Raw genomic sequence first — 14,330 nt, 5'->3', positions numbered from 1 at the left:
TTCATTTGTTTGTTTGAATTATACTTTAACGTCATATAAAATATTAAACATTGAATCAGGGGTAGGCAACGTACGGCTCCCGGACCGGATCAGGCCCACCAGCAGAAATAGCTAACCGATGTAGTATTTTAGCTTGAGAACAACTTGTGCAAGGTGAAGCAAATAATATTGAGCTTTTTATTAGAAATATTTTGAAATGTAATGTCATTTTTATTTTTATTGTTAGATGATGCTTAAAAATAACTAATTTATCGCAAATTTGATCTTAAAGTCTTTTATTGTAATTTTTACTACAATATTTTTCAAAACTACGCAATAAAACAGACCTGCAAAAGATTTAATATGATAAATTATGCCCGCCGACTATAAAAGTTGCCTTTACATTAAAGTAATATATTTTTTTAAAATTGGTTATTAATATTTAATTATTTTAGGTTTTGAAAGTATTAGTTATAAGTAGAATTTGTCATGAAACTTTAAGCCATTAACATACGTTTTTTAATGGTTATGAATATATTAAACAACTAACCGTTAATTCTCAATTTTCTTTTTAAACAAGCTTTCCGCCTGATATTATTTTGTTTAGCTTAAAAGAAATATACTTTCAGATTAAGTCTGTTTTATTAAATAAGGCCTTTTTTGTTAACAGTTGTTATTTAACCTTTTATCACTAGGTTGGATACAATTAAGGGAAAAAAAGTTACAGTTATTTCATTTTTATTTATTTATTGTGTATTAAGTTTAAATAAAGTGTAATACAAAGGTAATTTTGCGAAACGAAGTAAAATTAAAATATAGCTTTTGTATTGTTTTTCTATACTACATATAATCTAAAACTAGGTTGTTGTTTGAATTTTTTCTTATGTGTAACAAATTTAATTACAGTAAAACTGTTTCTAAAAAAAGTTTTTTAAAGATTCTGCAAACTTTAATTTGATTTTAAGTATAATTTACAGATTTTCTTTAAAAAAGTCTTTTAGATCATTTCTGTTAGAAATAAGTCTGTTAAAAACTCTTTTTATTATTTTGTTTTGAAATAAAAAACCCTAGTTTTTATACCAAAAAAGTTACCAGCTAGTTACCTCACAAAAAGTAGTATAAAATAAAGAATTAAAAAAAGATTTTAGTCAACCTTTAACTAAGCAGCAATGTTTTTAAACCGAATTCTCTAAAAACTTGAATATTACTTAAAAAACCAACAATTCTAAAAAAAAAGTAAAATTTTAGGTAAAATTGCAAGATGGTTGCTGATAGAAACCGTCGATGTAGCTACCATTGGCATGTTTGATGGCGGTTTGCTGGGGTTGATACGAGGACGCGTGCAGGCGTTCTCTATACTGGCTGCTCTGTTGGTTTTGGTTGTAAAAGTGCTGGTTGTAGTAATGGTTCGACCAGTCTTGATGGTTGTTTAGGTGCCATCTAGAAGCACAACCACCGTAGAAATCACCACACTGATGATCACAACTTGGTTGGTGGTATCCAGTGGTGAAGTTTTGCGGAAAATAACTGTTGTATCCGAGTCCCGGTTCTTCTTTTGTGTGGAGGCAGCAATGATGGTAAAATTTGTTGTTTCTGTTGTTTATAGAGGGTCCATGGTTGCTAGGAAGAGGAAAGTATTCGGAATTGATGTGTGGACTGCACCTTAGATCGTGATTGTTATTGCTGCTTAGAAAGAGTGTTTGTGGGTCGGTTGAAAACTTGTACACGTATCGTTCTCCTGAAACCTAATGATATTAAAATATGGTTGAAGTGGTAAGAAAGTAGTTTTATATTGGTTTTGTGGTTTTTTTTTGAAAAAAAAATTGTCTTAACTTGTCATTAACGAAATAAAAAATGAACAAACATTTTGCTGTAATAGAATAAAAGCCTATTTTAAATTTTTTGTTTATTATTACGCATGTATACACACATAATCTACTTATTACTTAAAAACTTAAACTATTTAAGTTACTAGATACATGATATCTTACTTTCTGCATGATGTTTTTTTCGTAATAGTAGCGAAGTGAGCGACTCAGTTTATCATAGTTCATTGCAGGTCTGTTCTTTTGAACACCCCATCTCCTTGCCACCTGTATGTAAATTTTATCACCAAAGTATTCACGATTAAACAACTTAATAATATGTTTTCTTATTTTTATATAATGCAAATAAGTATTACGTTACTGATAAGCATAATGCTTCAAAGTTCTGAAAGTGTAACCGTAACGTAATACTTTACGAACTGACAAATTTAGAGAAGGCTTTGAGATTGTAATAAGAGAGTTTTATAAAAAATAACTACAAAAACTGTTTTATAAAAACAAATAATCAAGAGAAAGTCTACTTAGATTCATAAAGTTTTAGAAGTTGAAATAAAAGCTTTCAGACAAGTAAAGTTAACTAAAAACTAATAAGAGCAAATTTAGTTCTAATGTTCAAAAAAAACAATAGTAAAAAAATATTGATTTAATGATTTAGGTGCTATTAAAGGTTAGTTTTATGATAATTATCTAAGTTTAAAAAAAGTTTTAAAACTGCAAGTAAGCTTTCAACGGACTGCTTAAATTACTTTGAATATTTAAAAAGAAGTTTAAACTACAGCCGATCGTTTTTAACATTAGCAAATTCAATTAAAGTATAAACTATTATATACTCTACTTTCAAGAAGTTTAAAAATACATTTATGTATATTTATAAGACAGACTCGTTTTGTCTCTTTAACCGGTTAAAAGTAGAAGAATTAAGGCTACAACTTTTTTAATTTATCAAATGCTACTAACTTCTTCCGGTTCAATTAGCTTAAATTCAAAATTTCTACCAGTCCAAACAATCACGTCACAATTCTCGGGATCCTCTAACAATGTAAAAAGAAATTGCCACAACTGAAGATTACCCCTTCGCCCTAAACTTCCATTGTTGTTCCTAAAATATTTTCAGTTTAAAAATTAGTATTGATTTTTGCTTGATTTTCAATTGAAATTTTTAACAAAAAAACTAGTACACTTAATTAAACAATTAAAACCTATTGGGTGCAAGTTAAAACTTTCTACAAATAAAAAGCAACAAAAAAATTACACAAACAAGGTTAAACTTGTAATTAAGTTCATGTAAAGCGATAAAAAAGTTAATAGAATCGAGATTTGTAAACGTTTTGTGCGACAAACTGTATAACGTATTTTATTATATTATTATATTTATTATTATATTAAACAAAAAAGTAATAATTGTTTACTCATGATTTTCACATTTTAGATTTTTAAATATGTTACGTAAATTCCTTATTTTAGTTTAGTTCTAACTTTTGTCTATATATACAATTGTACAGTTACTTTAGATAAAAAAAATAGTTGGTAAAAACTATTAGGTGTTAGATCATAATGTTAAATTTTAAACATGGTAAATTTAAGTTCAATGATGTAAATACATACCGCAGCAATCGCTTATTAAAGGTTTTACTTCGATTTTTAGTTTTTAACAACAGACTTTTTTGACATATTTCAAAAAATTTGATAAAATCTTAAAAAGCTTCATCTGTTTAAAATGTAAATGTTTTATAAAATCATTAAAAGAATATTATGGTTATGTAGTGTTAAACAAAGTTAATATTTTAAAACATCAATAGTATTTTTGCTGTTATGATACTTGTTAGCACCATTTAGCTCAAAAAAAGTTGTTTTACTTCATGTTATAATATTTAGTATTGTATCAAAAAATAACTTGCTATCTGTAGATTGCTCTGGAGTAAAAGGAGGAGTTTCGACGGTTTCATTTTCTCTCGAAGACTGTGATCGTTGGTTTTTTTGGGACTTCACTTTACTCCCCGCAACTTCGCTAATATGGGTTTTTTGCTTTATTGTTTCTTTCTTTGGCTAGAAATTATATCATTTATAAGTTTAAACAGTAAAAGTGTTAAATTTTATATAAATAGTAGCGCTTTAGACAAGTATATTTATAGAAAATTGATCTGATTCTATCAAAATTAAATATCAGAAGAAAAAAAAGCAAGTTTGATCTATAAAAACTACTTAACTTAAACTAAACTATTCCTTTTAGTTTTCAAAAACCAAATAGTATAAGAAAAACTTGAAAAGTAGCAAAATTTAAATAAAATCCAACCTTTATGCTTTTTGCTTCAAGGCGTCTTCCGTAGTTTCCTATAAAAAAAAGGTATAAATATACGAATAGACATTGTTTACAATTTTTTTTAAATAAACTTACCAAACAGCTGTGGCTCCACTTTTATTTTCTTACTTCCGACTTTTGAAGACTGCTTCTGTATAAATATTTTTTTTTGTTTCAAATTGTTATCTTTGTCTGTTTAATTAAAGCCTGCTTGACTTCCTAAACTTTTACGCTAATTGGATTAACTTTAGCCATCGAAGAAAAAATCGCGCCAGCAGTGAATAAAAAAACTATATAGCTCTGACGCTGCACCTTTCGTCTGTGTTTTTACATCATAAGACCCTACTCATTTAAACGTAGCAGAGTTGAAATATCTTATCACGTAGATGCCCCCTAGACTTTACAAACGTATGAAGCGCAAGGCGCGGCACATCCTACTGTGATATTAGAGAGGTCAAGGGTCATGCTTTTTTCCAAATTCTTATTAATCGTGATTTTTACATTTATAGAGATTTTTTTTAAGAGTTTAAATATAACTGTTAAATTTTGAATTTAAAAGCCTTATCAGTTCTTTCTTGTAGTTATTTTTCTAACTAGATTAGAATAATAACTTTTTTCTCAAACAATATTTTTTACTCGAACAATAAGAAAAAGATTAAATTTTTAAACTCAATAAGTTCTAATAATTTCTGTGCAACCAAACAAAAGTAACAAAAAAACCTTTAGCGAACGGTGTTCATCTTGTAAAGCAAGTGTCCTCTTAGGTGATTTGCCTACGGGAAGTTTTTTTGCGGCACTAAGCTGCAAATTGCTGTGCTTTCTAGGCAATTTTTCCGTATATTGTAACCTTTTATTTTGTTGTTGGTCGTTCGAAAAATACTGGGTTCGAAACTTGAAGGCGTCGTGCTTGTAAACAAAACTCGTATCGCTGATTATTGTTTAGTTTTATTTTAAATGCAAGTTTAGTAACAAATTTAAAGCAACTTTAATACAGTGCAAATTTTACCTCTTCTTATGGAAGATCAAGTAATACATTTCTAATACTAGAGATTAACTTATTTTTCTAAATAAAACCTTTCTTTTAGACAAATCAAAGTCATGTTACTGTCATATTTAGTGTTTGAAAGAAAAATCAATTTGTACTAAAATATATAACTAACTTTACAGGAGTCGTACAATACTGCTTTGTTGATTTGATAATTTGTTCTGGAGATGTCTGAGTATTCATGCAATTCACTGCTACTGTTCGATAAATTAATATTTTTTGTCAAAAAGTATGTAAATACGCTCTCGTAGATATTCAAAGAATTACATAAACATAGCTATAATTCACTAATATTAAGTTTAAAACTGTAAAAAGTTATAGTTTTCAAAATTGAAAGTTTAAATTTCTAAACAATTTCACGGGAAAGCTGCTATTTTTAAACTTCTTGGTTATAAAAAGTAAAATAGTTTAGAAGAAACATTACCTTAAAATCACTTATTAAATTTTTTATACGTTATTTTACTTACTTGTGTTGTTTGAATCTTTAAAGTTTACTTCATTTCTAATTTTGGGAGGTCTTCTAAACTCTTTTTGCTGAATAACGTTTTTTGTTTGTTCGTCAAAATCTAAACTCGACTTTTGTTTTGTAAAGCTGTTATTATTGTGCACATTTCCTGAAACTTGGTTGGGCAAGGAACTAGGCATGAGCCTACTATTGCCGTAATTCAAACTTTGGTTAGCCTTATTTGTTACGACTTCTGGATCGAGGTAGAAATTGTCAAAAAAGTTGTTCCTTGACATGGAACTAAATTCTTGGGAAACTCCAGGTTTTTGAATGTTTTGATTCAATGGATCGATTAAATACCTTGAGTCGTTTTGTTCATTGGTAGTGAGAGTAGGACTGAAAGTATTCCCATTGTGAATAGGCATGTTATCTAAGTAAGACGCGTCCATCAACGAGTTGGGAGTGTTAATTGAGGGGCTGCTACTATAGTTGAAAAAGACATCGTTACGGAAATCCTGATTTGAACTTGTCTGGAGGTCAACATAGTTTTCCACTTCCAAATCTGTTAAAAAAAATATTTAAATCATCACTTTTCAAAAGTGTTACATTCGATTTCTAAAAAGCTTATTTAGTTTTAAAGTAATTCTAAAAGTAAACTGGCAAATAGTTTTTTTTTTGCTGCAATAACTACCTTAAATGTTTAAAGTTTTTATGCAAAGCTAAATCTGGGGTCGGGTGGCATTTGGTGGTCGCGGCCCAAACTTGAAAAATAAAAGTTATCGCGGGATGCAATTGTAGGTTCGTTAAAAATCCAGGAGTATCAAGTGTAGGTTTCAAATCCGCCGTCAATTATACTCATGAGCTTTTAGTTTTTTTATCTTCACTACAAACACCAAAATACCTAGTGTAAGTTTCAGATTTACACGCTCGCGGGCTGCAGTTTGCCTTAACTGAACTAAATATCAACTTATTATCAACAATAACAAATCTTATTCAACTATTAGTTTATTGAAAAAACACTTTTGGATGGGAACCTTTTAGTTAATGCAAACAGGTGCCATAACCTCAACTATTAAGAAAACGTACTTAAATATACCATGATTTAGTTTTTCTACCTTTTATATTTACATGCATGTTTTATATACGTTTTATATAGATTATATCGATATTCTATAACCAAAAGGTTTTTTGTGTACCAGGTCCTAGGACCAAATATTCTGAGCGTTTGTTTATATTGTATCCTATAAATAGCCTAACAGTTTCTGTGTAAAAATGTTAACTTTTAATTGATCTATATATATGTAACAGTTTCAATTCTTGTTAAAAAACCTTCGGTAGAAAATATTGCAACCAAATATAAAAAACCATAGCGCGACTTAACCAGGATTACTTAATAACTGGATTACTAGAAGGTATATCTAAAACTGATCTTTTGACATGTAGAGAATAAATTAAACGCTAACTTAATTAGATTAAAGTCTAAAACCCTGCTAGAGCAAATGATACCTAAACGTGTTAAAGTATAACTGCTCAAATTTCTTGATAATAGCCATATTTAAGGCAGTAAAAAAGCTGACATTTTTTTTCTACTAAGCATTTTTAAGATTAAACCAATATACTAAGTTACATAAGTGGTTTTAAATCAAATATATGATTGTTAAAAGGTATTGAATACTCGAAACATATATTTTTTATTGCAAAATATTATGAAACTTTAACACCAATAAAAGAAGTCGATTTAGTGGTTTAATAATAATTTCATTAGATCCTTGTTACATGTTTGTGTAACATTTGTCAAAAATTAGTTTAGATAGTAGAAACCCGATCTCACATTTTATAAATAAAGAAATTAATTGATACGTTTTTTTAGATGAAATTTTGTTTAAATTATAAGTTTCAAACCTTCCAGCAATTTTAGGTAAATATGTGATACACTAAAAATATTTAATTAATTAAATCTTTAAAATTTCAAACTGATGAATAAGAAAAAAACAAATACTATCATAATACTTTTTATAAGTGTTTTACTAAGCTTGTTCTTTTTTACCATAGAACTTTAAAACAATTTTTAGATACCATAAACATGATCGAATCCACGAGATAAATAACGAAAGTTTTAAATAAATCAAAAGTAACTTTGTTTTATAATGGGCAGGTGCTGTCGTCAACTATAAATTACAGCGCGTGCCGCGATCTACAAAAACCAATCGAGCAGAAAGCGGAAGTAAGAACAATGAAGTATTTGTTTTTCTTCATCCCCTCTCTTTCTATTCTCTTTTTGTTTCCGGTTTATCTTTATACTGATATATTGAAAACTATTATACTTACTAGCCGGTATGCATAAATAAAGCATTTAACTGTATAAAAAATGTATAACTATTAAAATAAGTTTTTTTTTTAGGTTTAATAATAGTATTATATATTTTATTTTTATTCAATGTCGCATAAACCTTTTATAAGTTCACGACTACAACAACTTGTGTTAAACTCTTATTCTTGCGTAAAAATGGCACTTAACAGTTTTACAAAGATGTGACACATATTTCTACATAAGCTTAGTTGCTCATAGCTTTTATTTATTTTTTATCAAACACAGAACTAGACATTTTATTTACTCATTAAAAAACACATATTTTTCTATAAAAACTAATTTTAACTATTTCTAAAGAAAAAAAAATTAGTAGATCAAAACTTTTTAGTACTATTTTAGACATCATAAGAAAAAACTCAAAGTTAAACGATGATGATAAAGATATAACAATGATGGTTGTGTGCCGTTGTTTTTTTGACTCGTTTTTTTTTATTAATTAATTATTGTTACAATTTTAGTTAACAGCGAGCTAAATTTCAAAAGATAAAACTAGTTTTTATGTATCTGCAGCATATTTCATAACAACTATGAAATCAGCTTTTACTGCTAATTTACAGAGTCAAAAAGGTTCAGTATAAAAAGTATTTTTGTTAGCATTGGGCGAAATAGGATTTTTAAATTATAAAACAAGCTTAGTACGTGCTCACTCATGCGCGACGGTATTAAACGCTTCCGTTCCAAGACAAATTACTAATTAAGTAATTTCGTACCAATTACCTATTTCAACGATGAAATGCTCGATTTCTACCATTTTGTGTTATACTTAAACTTATTTTTTCAGTTGTAAGTAATAGCTGTATTTTTTAAGCCTCTTGCACCTTGTTTAGTGAGCTTGTACAAAAAATTATTTAAAACAACTTTAATAACGATCAACACGTATTTTTGAAAAAAGTAATTGTATTTTAAATTTCAACACCTATACATTTTTACAGTTATATTACATTCAAACAGCTACTAAAATGTAATACTTTTATTTCTAAAGTATTCTATGGCGTGGTATTTAATTTTTTTTAGTTTTATGCACATATAATAACTAAAAAATAAAGTCCTTTTAAAGTTTAACATAGTAAAGAACGTTGTTGTGACGAAGTTAACATAAATTATAATAAACGTTTTAAAAACTTTTTTAAATTATCAAAAAATAATACCTAGCAAATCTTTAAGTGTCATCAAATATTATGATACATTATATTGATACATTTTTAACTGAATCTAAAAGAATAACTATTATTGCAATTACTACACTTTTTTTTGTTACTAGATAAACAGGTCGTTTGTATGTTGTTTATTATTTAAACAAGTAGATAATAAATACGTAAGCACAATAAGAGTTTTAAACTTTTTTAACTACGACTACTTTTAAAGTTAAGTATAAGATTACTTAAAAATAAAAATAATAAGATATATAGCCTTAAAGAATGTTAAAAAAAACTAACAATTATTGAGTTCTGGAACGCAATGATCATTGTTTTGCATAAAACCTTCAAAAATAGTCTAAGTTATTTTTTTTAGTTTTTAGCGTAGTTAATTAAGCATTCTTTAAGTAATAATTTCAAAAGCAAAAAAAAAACTAGGATTATTTTTTTTTAATTTGAGAATAATAACTTATATAGTATTGTGTATATTTATGTTTTTAGACATAAAACTGTACAGTAAAGTTTAAAAAAAAGAGTGTGTTCGTATAACGAATTAAAAAAAACAACGAAGGGATAATCCCAAAGTTTTTATAGCAATAAGCGATAAGCTTCTAATCTTTGTTTGTTTTTATTTGGTTGTTTTAGTACTGCGTGTCTAAATACTCTCGACTATTAACAGTTATTATTTTAGACCTTGTTTTGTGATCTTTATACATTGACTATTATAACATGATTTTAAATTGTTACATGTTGATTTGAAAAATATTTATAATAAACAGTACTTGTTATTAAACGACAGTTATTGTAGGAACCGCCATTTAAAGATTGAACTTTAAATTCTAGAATTTGTATATTAGTTATTCATTAAGAAGTACAAAAAGTTGTATCCTCGAATTGAAATAAAACTTTATTTTTTTTTATGGTTGAAATAAAACACCTGCAAGTACAAAGATTCTAAACAAGTACTAAGGTTGGTATAAAAGTTCTTTCTTAGACAAGATTTTAGAGTTTTTACATTAAAATTATTTTTAGGTTTTGAGCTTTAAATGCCGAAACAAAAATACTTAAAACAACTAAAGCTTTTATCAGATTAATTTTATACCGAAAATGATGGTTTGAAAACATAGTCAAAACTATATATACATATCCTTTAAATTTTTAATAGATACATTTCAAATGAACTACAATGTAACAGTTATATTCTATTCAACAGCTTACGTAAAATATGAAATATATACAACGTTTTTTTAAGTCTTGTTACTAAAAATTTATAAAAAAACTTTTTATTTTTGAAAACACTAGATTTGGATAAAAGTTTAATTCTGACTTAATTATAAACTACGAAGCTCGGTTAAATCTAATTTTATGTTATACTCAAGATGATGTGGCGTAATTACTACTGCTAACAACTTTTATTTTATTACTACTAAAAATATTAATATCTGTAAATATTTTATTTCTCTGGTTGTAGAACAAAATGTGTTACCAAAGTTAACGTTATGTCCTTTAAAAGAATTTAAATATATTCAATTATTTTGCTTAATTTAAAAAAATAATGTTAAAAATATTATTTTTAAAGCTTTCACGTGTATGTTTTAGTACTTTTTACAATAAACAAATTCTTAAAGAAAATAAAATATTGTTAAGCTTTTTCAACACTTTTTAGAACTTTGTAAATTGTTTAGTTTTACTCGTAGTAAATTATCGTTATGCTTGTTACGTTATCTATGTCACTAACCTTTATTAAAGTTAAGATCTTGGAAGTTTAGCTCTGCTGATAAATCATTTGTTCTCATAGTACTCATTGACTATTTTTAAAACTATTTGTAATTAAATATATAAGCATCTGTCTTCAAATATATATTTTTTTAAACTAGAGTATTTCCATTTAATGTAGATATGAAGTTATAAAAATAAATATTGGTTTGTTATAAGTCTTAAACTACAAATAATGCTTGATACTGAGGTAATATCTAAATAAGAAAAAAAAAATTGAGCTAAACTTGCGGATACAATTTATAAAATGATTTTACAATAATAAATTAATAATTACTAATTACATTTATTTTACTAATATTATTATATTATATTTTATACATATAAAAAATTAAAACAAAATTATCAGGCCCTATCATGCCTTGTTTTTATTGTTTATGTAAAAAGCAAAACATTAAAAAGCAAACAGTGTTATCATATTGTTTTTATGAAAATTTTTTAAACCCACAGAAAATATCAAATTATATTTTTGTAGCTAAATATATTATAAACCATAATAAAGTCTGTAGGAGATGAGTAGTTATAATTAATTTTCATAACTAAAAATATTGCTCACACATGAAAAAATCTGAGGAAGGTAAAATTCAAGAACGACATCCTTACATTTAACAATAACCGTGTCAAGTTGTTGTAAACAATACCAACACCTCTCGATTAAGAGCTCAAATACTGTAACTTCCGTAAGTTTTCTTTGTTTGGCAGCATTTTAAGTTAATCAATTGGCACTTTGCTCATTTATTTATCTTTAAGTCGTGAAAACAAAATTCTGCACTAAGATAAAAACTATACATCAAATACTTAATTGTTTTGGATTTACTTTTGTTATATTGTTCTTGTTCTACAGCGGCAACTAAACGTTTTTTAAGTACTAGCACTCTAAACTATTATGTAATCCTTAAAAAAGACTAACTCTGCATAATTAAGTCGAAAATCTCAAAATAATTAAGAAACGTTTACATTAGTAACTTATGAGTCCTAAGTACTCGTCTAAAAGTTTGTTAATCCTGTTTTGTAAACTTACACAGCTTGTCTGCATACAAATAGCTTATCATTGGTGTTAATTACATCTTAAATTTGCGTCAATATCATTTGAGCCACGGCCATTTTTATTAAGGCATAAGCTGTAACTACTTACATAAGAGAGATAATATTAAAAAGTTAAAAAAGAAGTAGGGATAAGTAATATTATAACTAAAATTTTATTTTTTGTCGCTTTTAATCGGAAACACTCAAACGTTTCGGAAGTTGAGGTTAAAATCGATAACAGCGCAAAAGCAGTTTTGTCACAACTAAGTATAGAGAAATGATAATGAAACTAAAACTTAAACAAAAACAATTACATTTATTATTATGATGATGTATAAATACAACTGAAAGAACTACAATTTAACTAAACTACACTTATCTTTTCAACAAGCTTTTAAAAATTACTTGTGTTAAGTCATCAAAAAAATAGCAAAATTTTTGACAAACAAATAGTTTTATAGAATTATTAGTTATGTTTGATAATTTTTTTAACCATGTACAGATAAGAAAGATAGACAAATTTTCAGATTTTTAATTCTAACTTACAGAAATGAGGCAAACGTACTTATTATGTTTATATATAAACTCTTAAAAATTATTTTATTTTACATTTAACTCTAATAATTATAAATATTATCTTAAAACAGAACAAAGTTTATCGAAAATTTAAGAAAGCTTGTTATATTACTGGACTATAAATTTTTTTGTAATTATACTTTATAACTACTATTTAAAACGACAAATTCATATAACTTTTATAATAATTTAGGTAATTTTACTTTTCTACATTATCTTCTTCTTTTTTAAGGTTAAAATGTCATCTATAAATAGTTCACAACGTAAATTTAAGCTTTAAACTATTTAATCTTTTTTATATTTCAGTTTGTACACAACTACCAAATGTTATAAGTTCATTATTTGTTAGTAATCAAGTTTTTTAAATGTTATAGAGCATAAAAACTTAATAAAAATTAACTTAAAGTGTACTAACACATTTTAATAATTTCAAATCTTTGTTATCTAACTTTTATTTTATCGATGTTGAAAGAACTGCCAGTATCTATGAAAATAAACGGTCTGTAGTAGTATAAAGTTTTAAATGCACAATTGTTTTTAGTCTAGCTTTATTATCATTAAAATATATAATAATGAACAATCATTAAAGTTTAACTAATCGGTTAAATTTAGAGTTAAGGTAAATAAGTTAAGTTTGTATCACAAGATATACTTAAAAACAAAAAAGTTTATCCCAACTATTTTTTTTAAAATATTTCAAAAAGTTATTTTGAAAGCAATTCCTAACTACTTAGCACTATTTTTTCAATTTTAATTAAAATTTACCACATTAGAACTATAATAAAAAATGTAGTTAAAGTAGAGTTTGTATCTCTATATTTTTTATATTTTAGTTTTAAATCTAAGCTGAAAGCTTTTTAGTATCTTTTGATGAAAGTTATAGTTCAACCTTGAACTATTTTTATTCTCATAAACTCATAAATTTAAAAAAAAATCTATTTAGTTAAATGGTTAAAATTATAAAACTCTTTTTCGGTTTAGGTAACAATGGTTTTAATTATTTGTAAATATTTTTAATTTTCAAACTTTTCAATTTGCAACAACAATATTAAAAAGGATAAAAATAAACAAGCCGTAGCAGCTGCGTAACAACAAGAGTAATTAAGTCAATTCTCTGCGGACTTTGCAATTATTAAAAGTTTCCTGCTTTCGTGTTACAATCACAAACTTTCAGGCTTTAGTTTGTGCATTTTTTAAACAACTTTCTTATTGTTATGTAAATCTACTTTTAAAAGTTTTTAACATTTGCAATGTATCAAATAAACAACTTTTTTTTAAACTTAAGCTATGACAAATAAAAGTGTTTTCAAAGAATATCCTTATTGAAATAGAATCTTTACATTACTGATTTGAATAATAATAAATATTTTTTAAACTAAATGTTTTGTTACAAAACACTGCTTCCAAACATATTTCTAAAAAAAAACTTTTTTTGAATATCTTAATTTTTTCCTGATCAGCTATTGTAAATTTAATATTTAATAGCTACTTGGACACAATGTCAAAAAACATTGAAATTAGCTTAAAAGTAATTTAATAAAGTTTTAAGCTTAAAAAATTAAAAAGTATTATAGTTTATTTAATCATAAATACAATTTTTATTATCAATTTAGTTTCAACTTTTTTAAATACATTATATCATAAAAATATATTTAAAAACTTTTTTTCTACTACTTTTACCACTATTTTTCAATAAGTACACTTGTTCGTTATTGTTTTCATTCTGGTTAATTCTAAATTGGTCAAAACGTACTAAAACTAAATCATAACCACCTAATCTTTTCAAGAACTACATTCGAAGATCACCGAAACTTTTTTATGAATGAATGCTGTTTGCTTTTTTCACCACTT

The 14,330-nt window shown here is 26.1% G+C and overlaps 2 protein-coding genes across 2 annotated transcripts; both read right to left on the bottom strand.

Moving 5' to 3' along the window:
- Positions 1–884: 884 nt before the first annotated feature.
- LOC145847223 (uncharacterized) lies at positions 885–5,343 on the bottom strand. Its single transcript, XM_082953536.1, has 8 exons — positions 5,265–5,343; positions 4,825–5,032; positions 4,201–4,255; positions 4,099–4,136; positions 3,700–3,851; positions 2,763–2,904; positions 1,971–2,072; positions 885–1,724 (listed from the first exon to the last, which is right to left on the bottom strand). The coding sequence occupies exons 1-8, from the start codon at positions 5,330–5,332 to the stop codon at positions 1,224–1,226; spliced, it is 1,266 nt and encodes a 421-aa protein (XP_082809662.1). The 5' UTR covers positions 5,333–5,343; the 3' UTR covers positions 885–1,223.
- A 265-nt stretch (positions 5,344–5,608) lies between these two features.
- Positions 5,609–10,954, bottom strand: LOC145847222 (uncharacterized). Its single transcript, XM_082953535.1, has 3 exons — positions 10,840–10,954; positions 9,402–9,446; positions 5,609–6,156 (listed from the first exon to the last, which is right to left on the bottom strand). The coding sequence occupies exons 1-3, from the start codon at positions 10,904–10,906 to the stop codon at positions 5,609–5,611; spliced, it is 660 nt and encodes a 219-aa protein (XP_082809661.1). The 5' UTR covers positions 10,907–10,954.
- Between the last annotated feature and the right edge of the window lie 3,376 nt (positions 10,955–14,330).

This window comes from Thalia democratica, unplaced genomic scaffold, assembly GCF_965202585.1.
Source record: "Thalia democratica unplaced genomic scaffold, ktThaDemo2.hap1.1 HAP1_SCAFFOLD_847, whole genome shotgun sequence".
NCBI classification, from domain to species: domain Eukaryota; kingdom Metazoa; phylum Chordata; class Thaliacea; order Salpida; family Salpidae; genus Thalia; species Thalia democratica.
The sequence above is the reverse complement of the archived record's forward strand: the minus strand, read 5'-3'. Positions and strand labels throughout refer to the sequence as shown.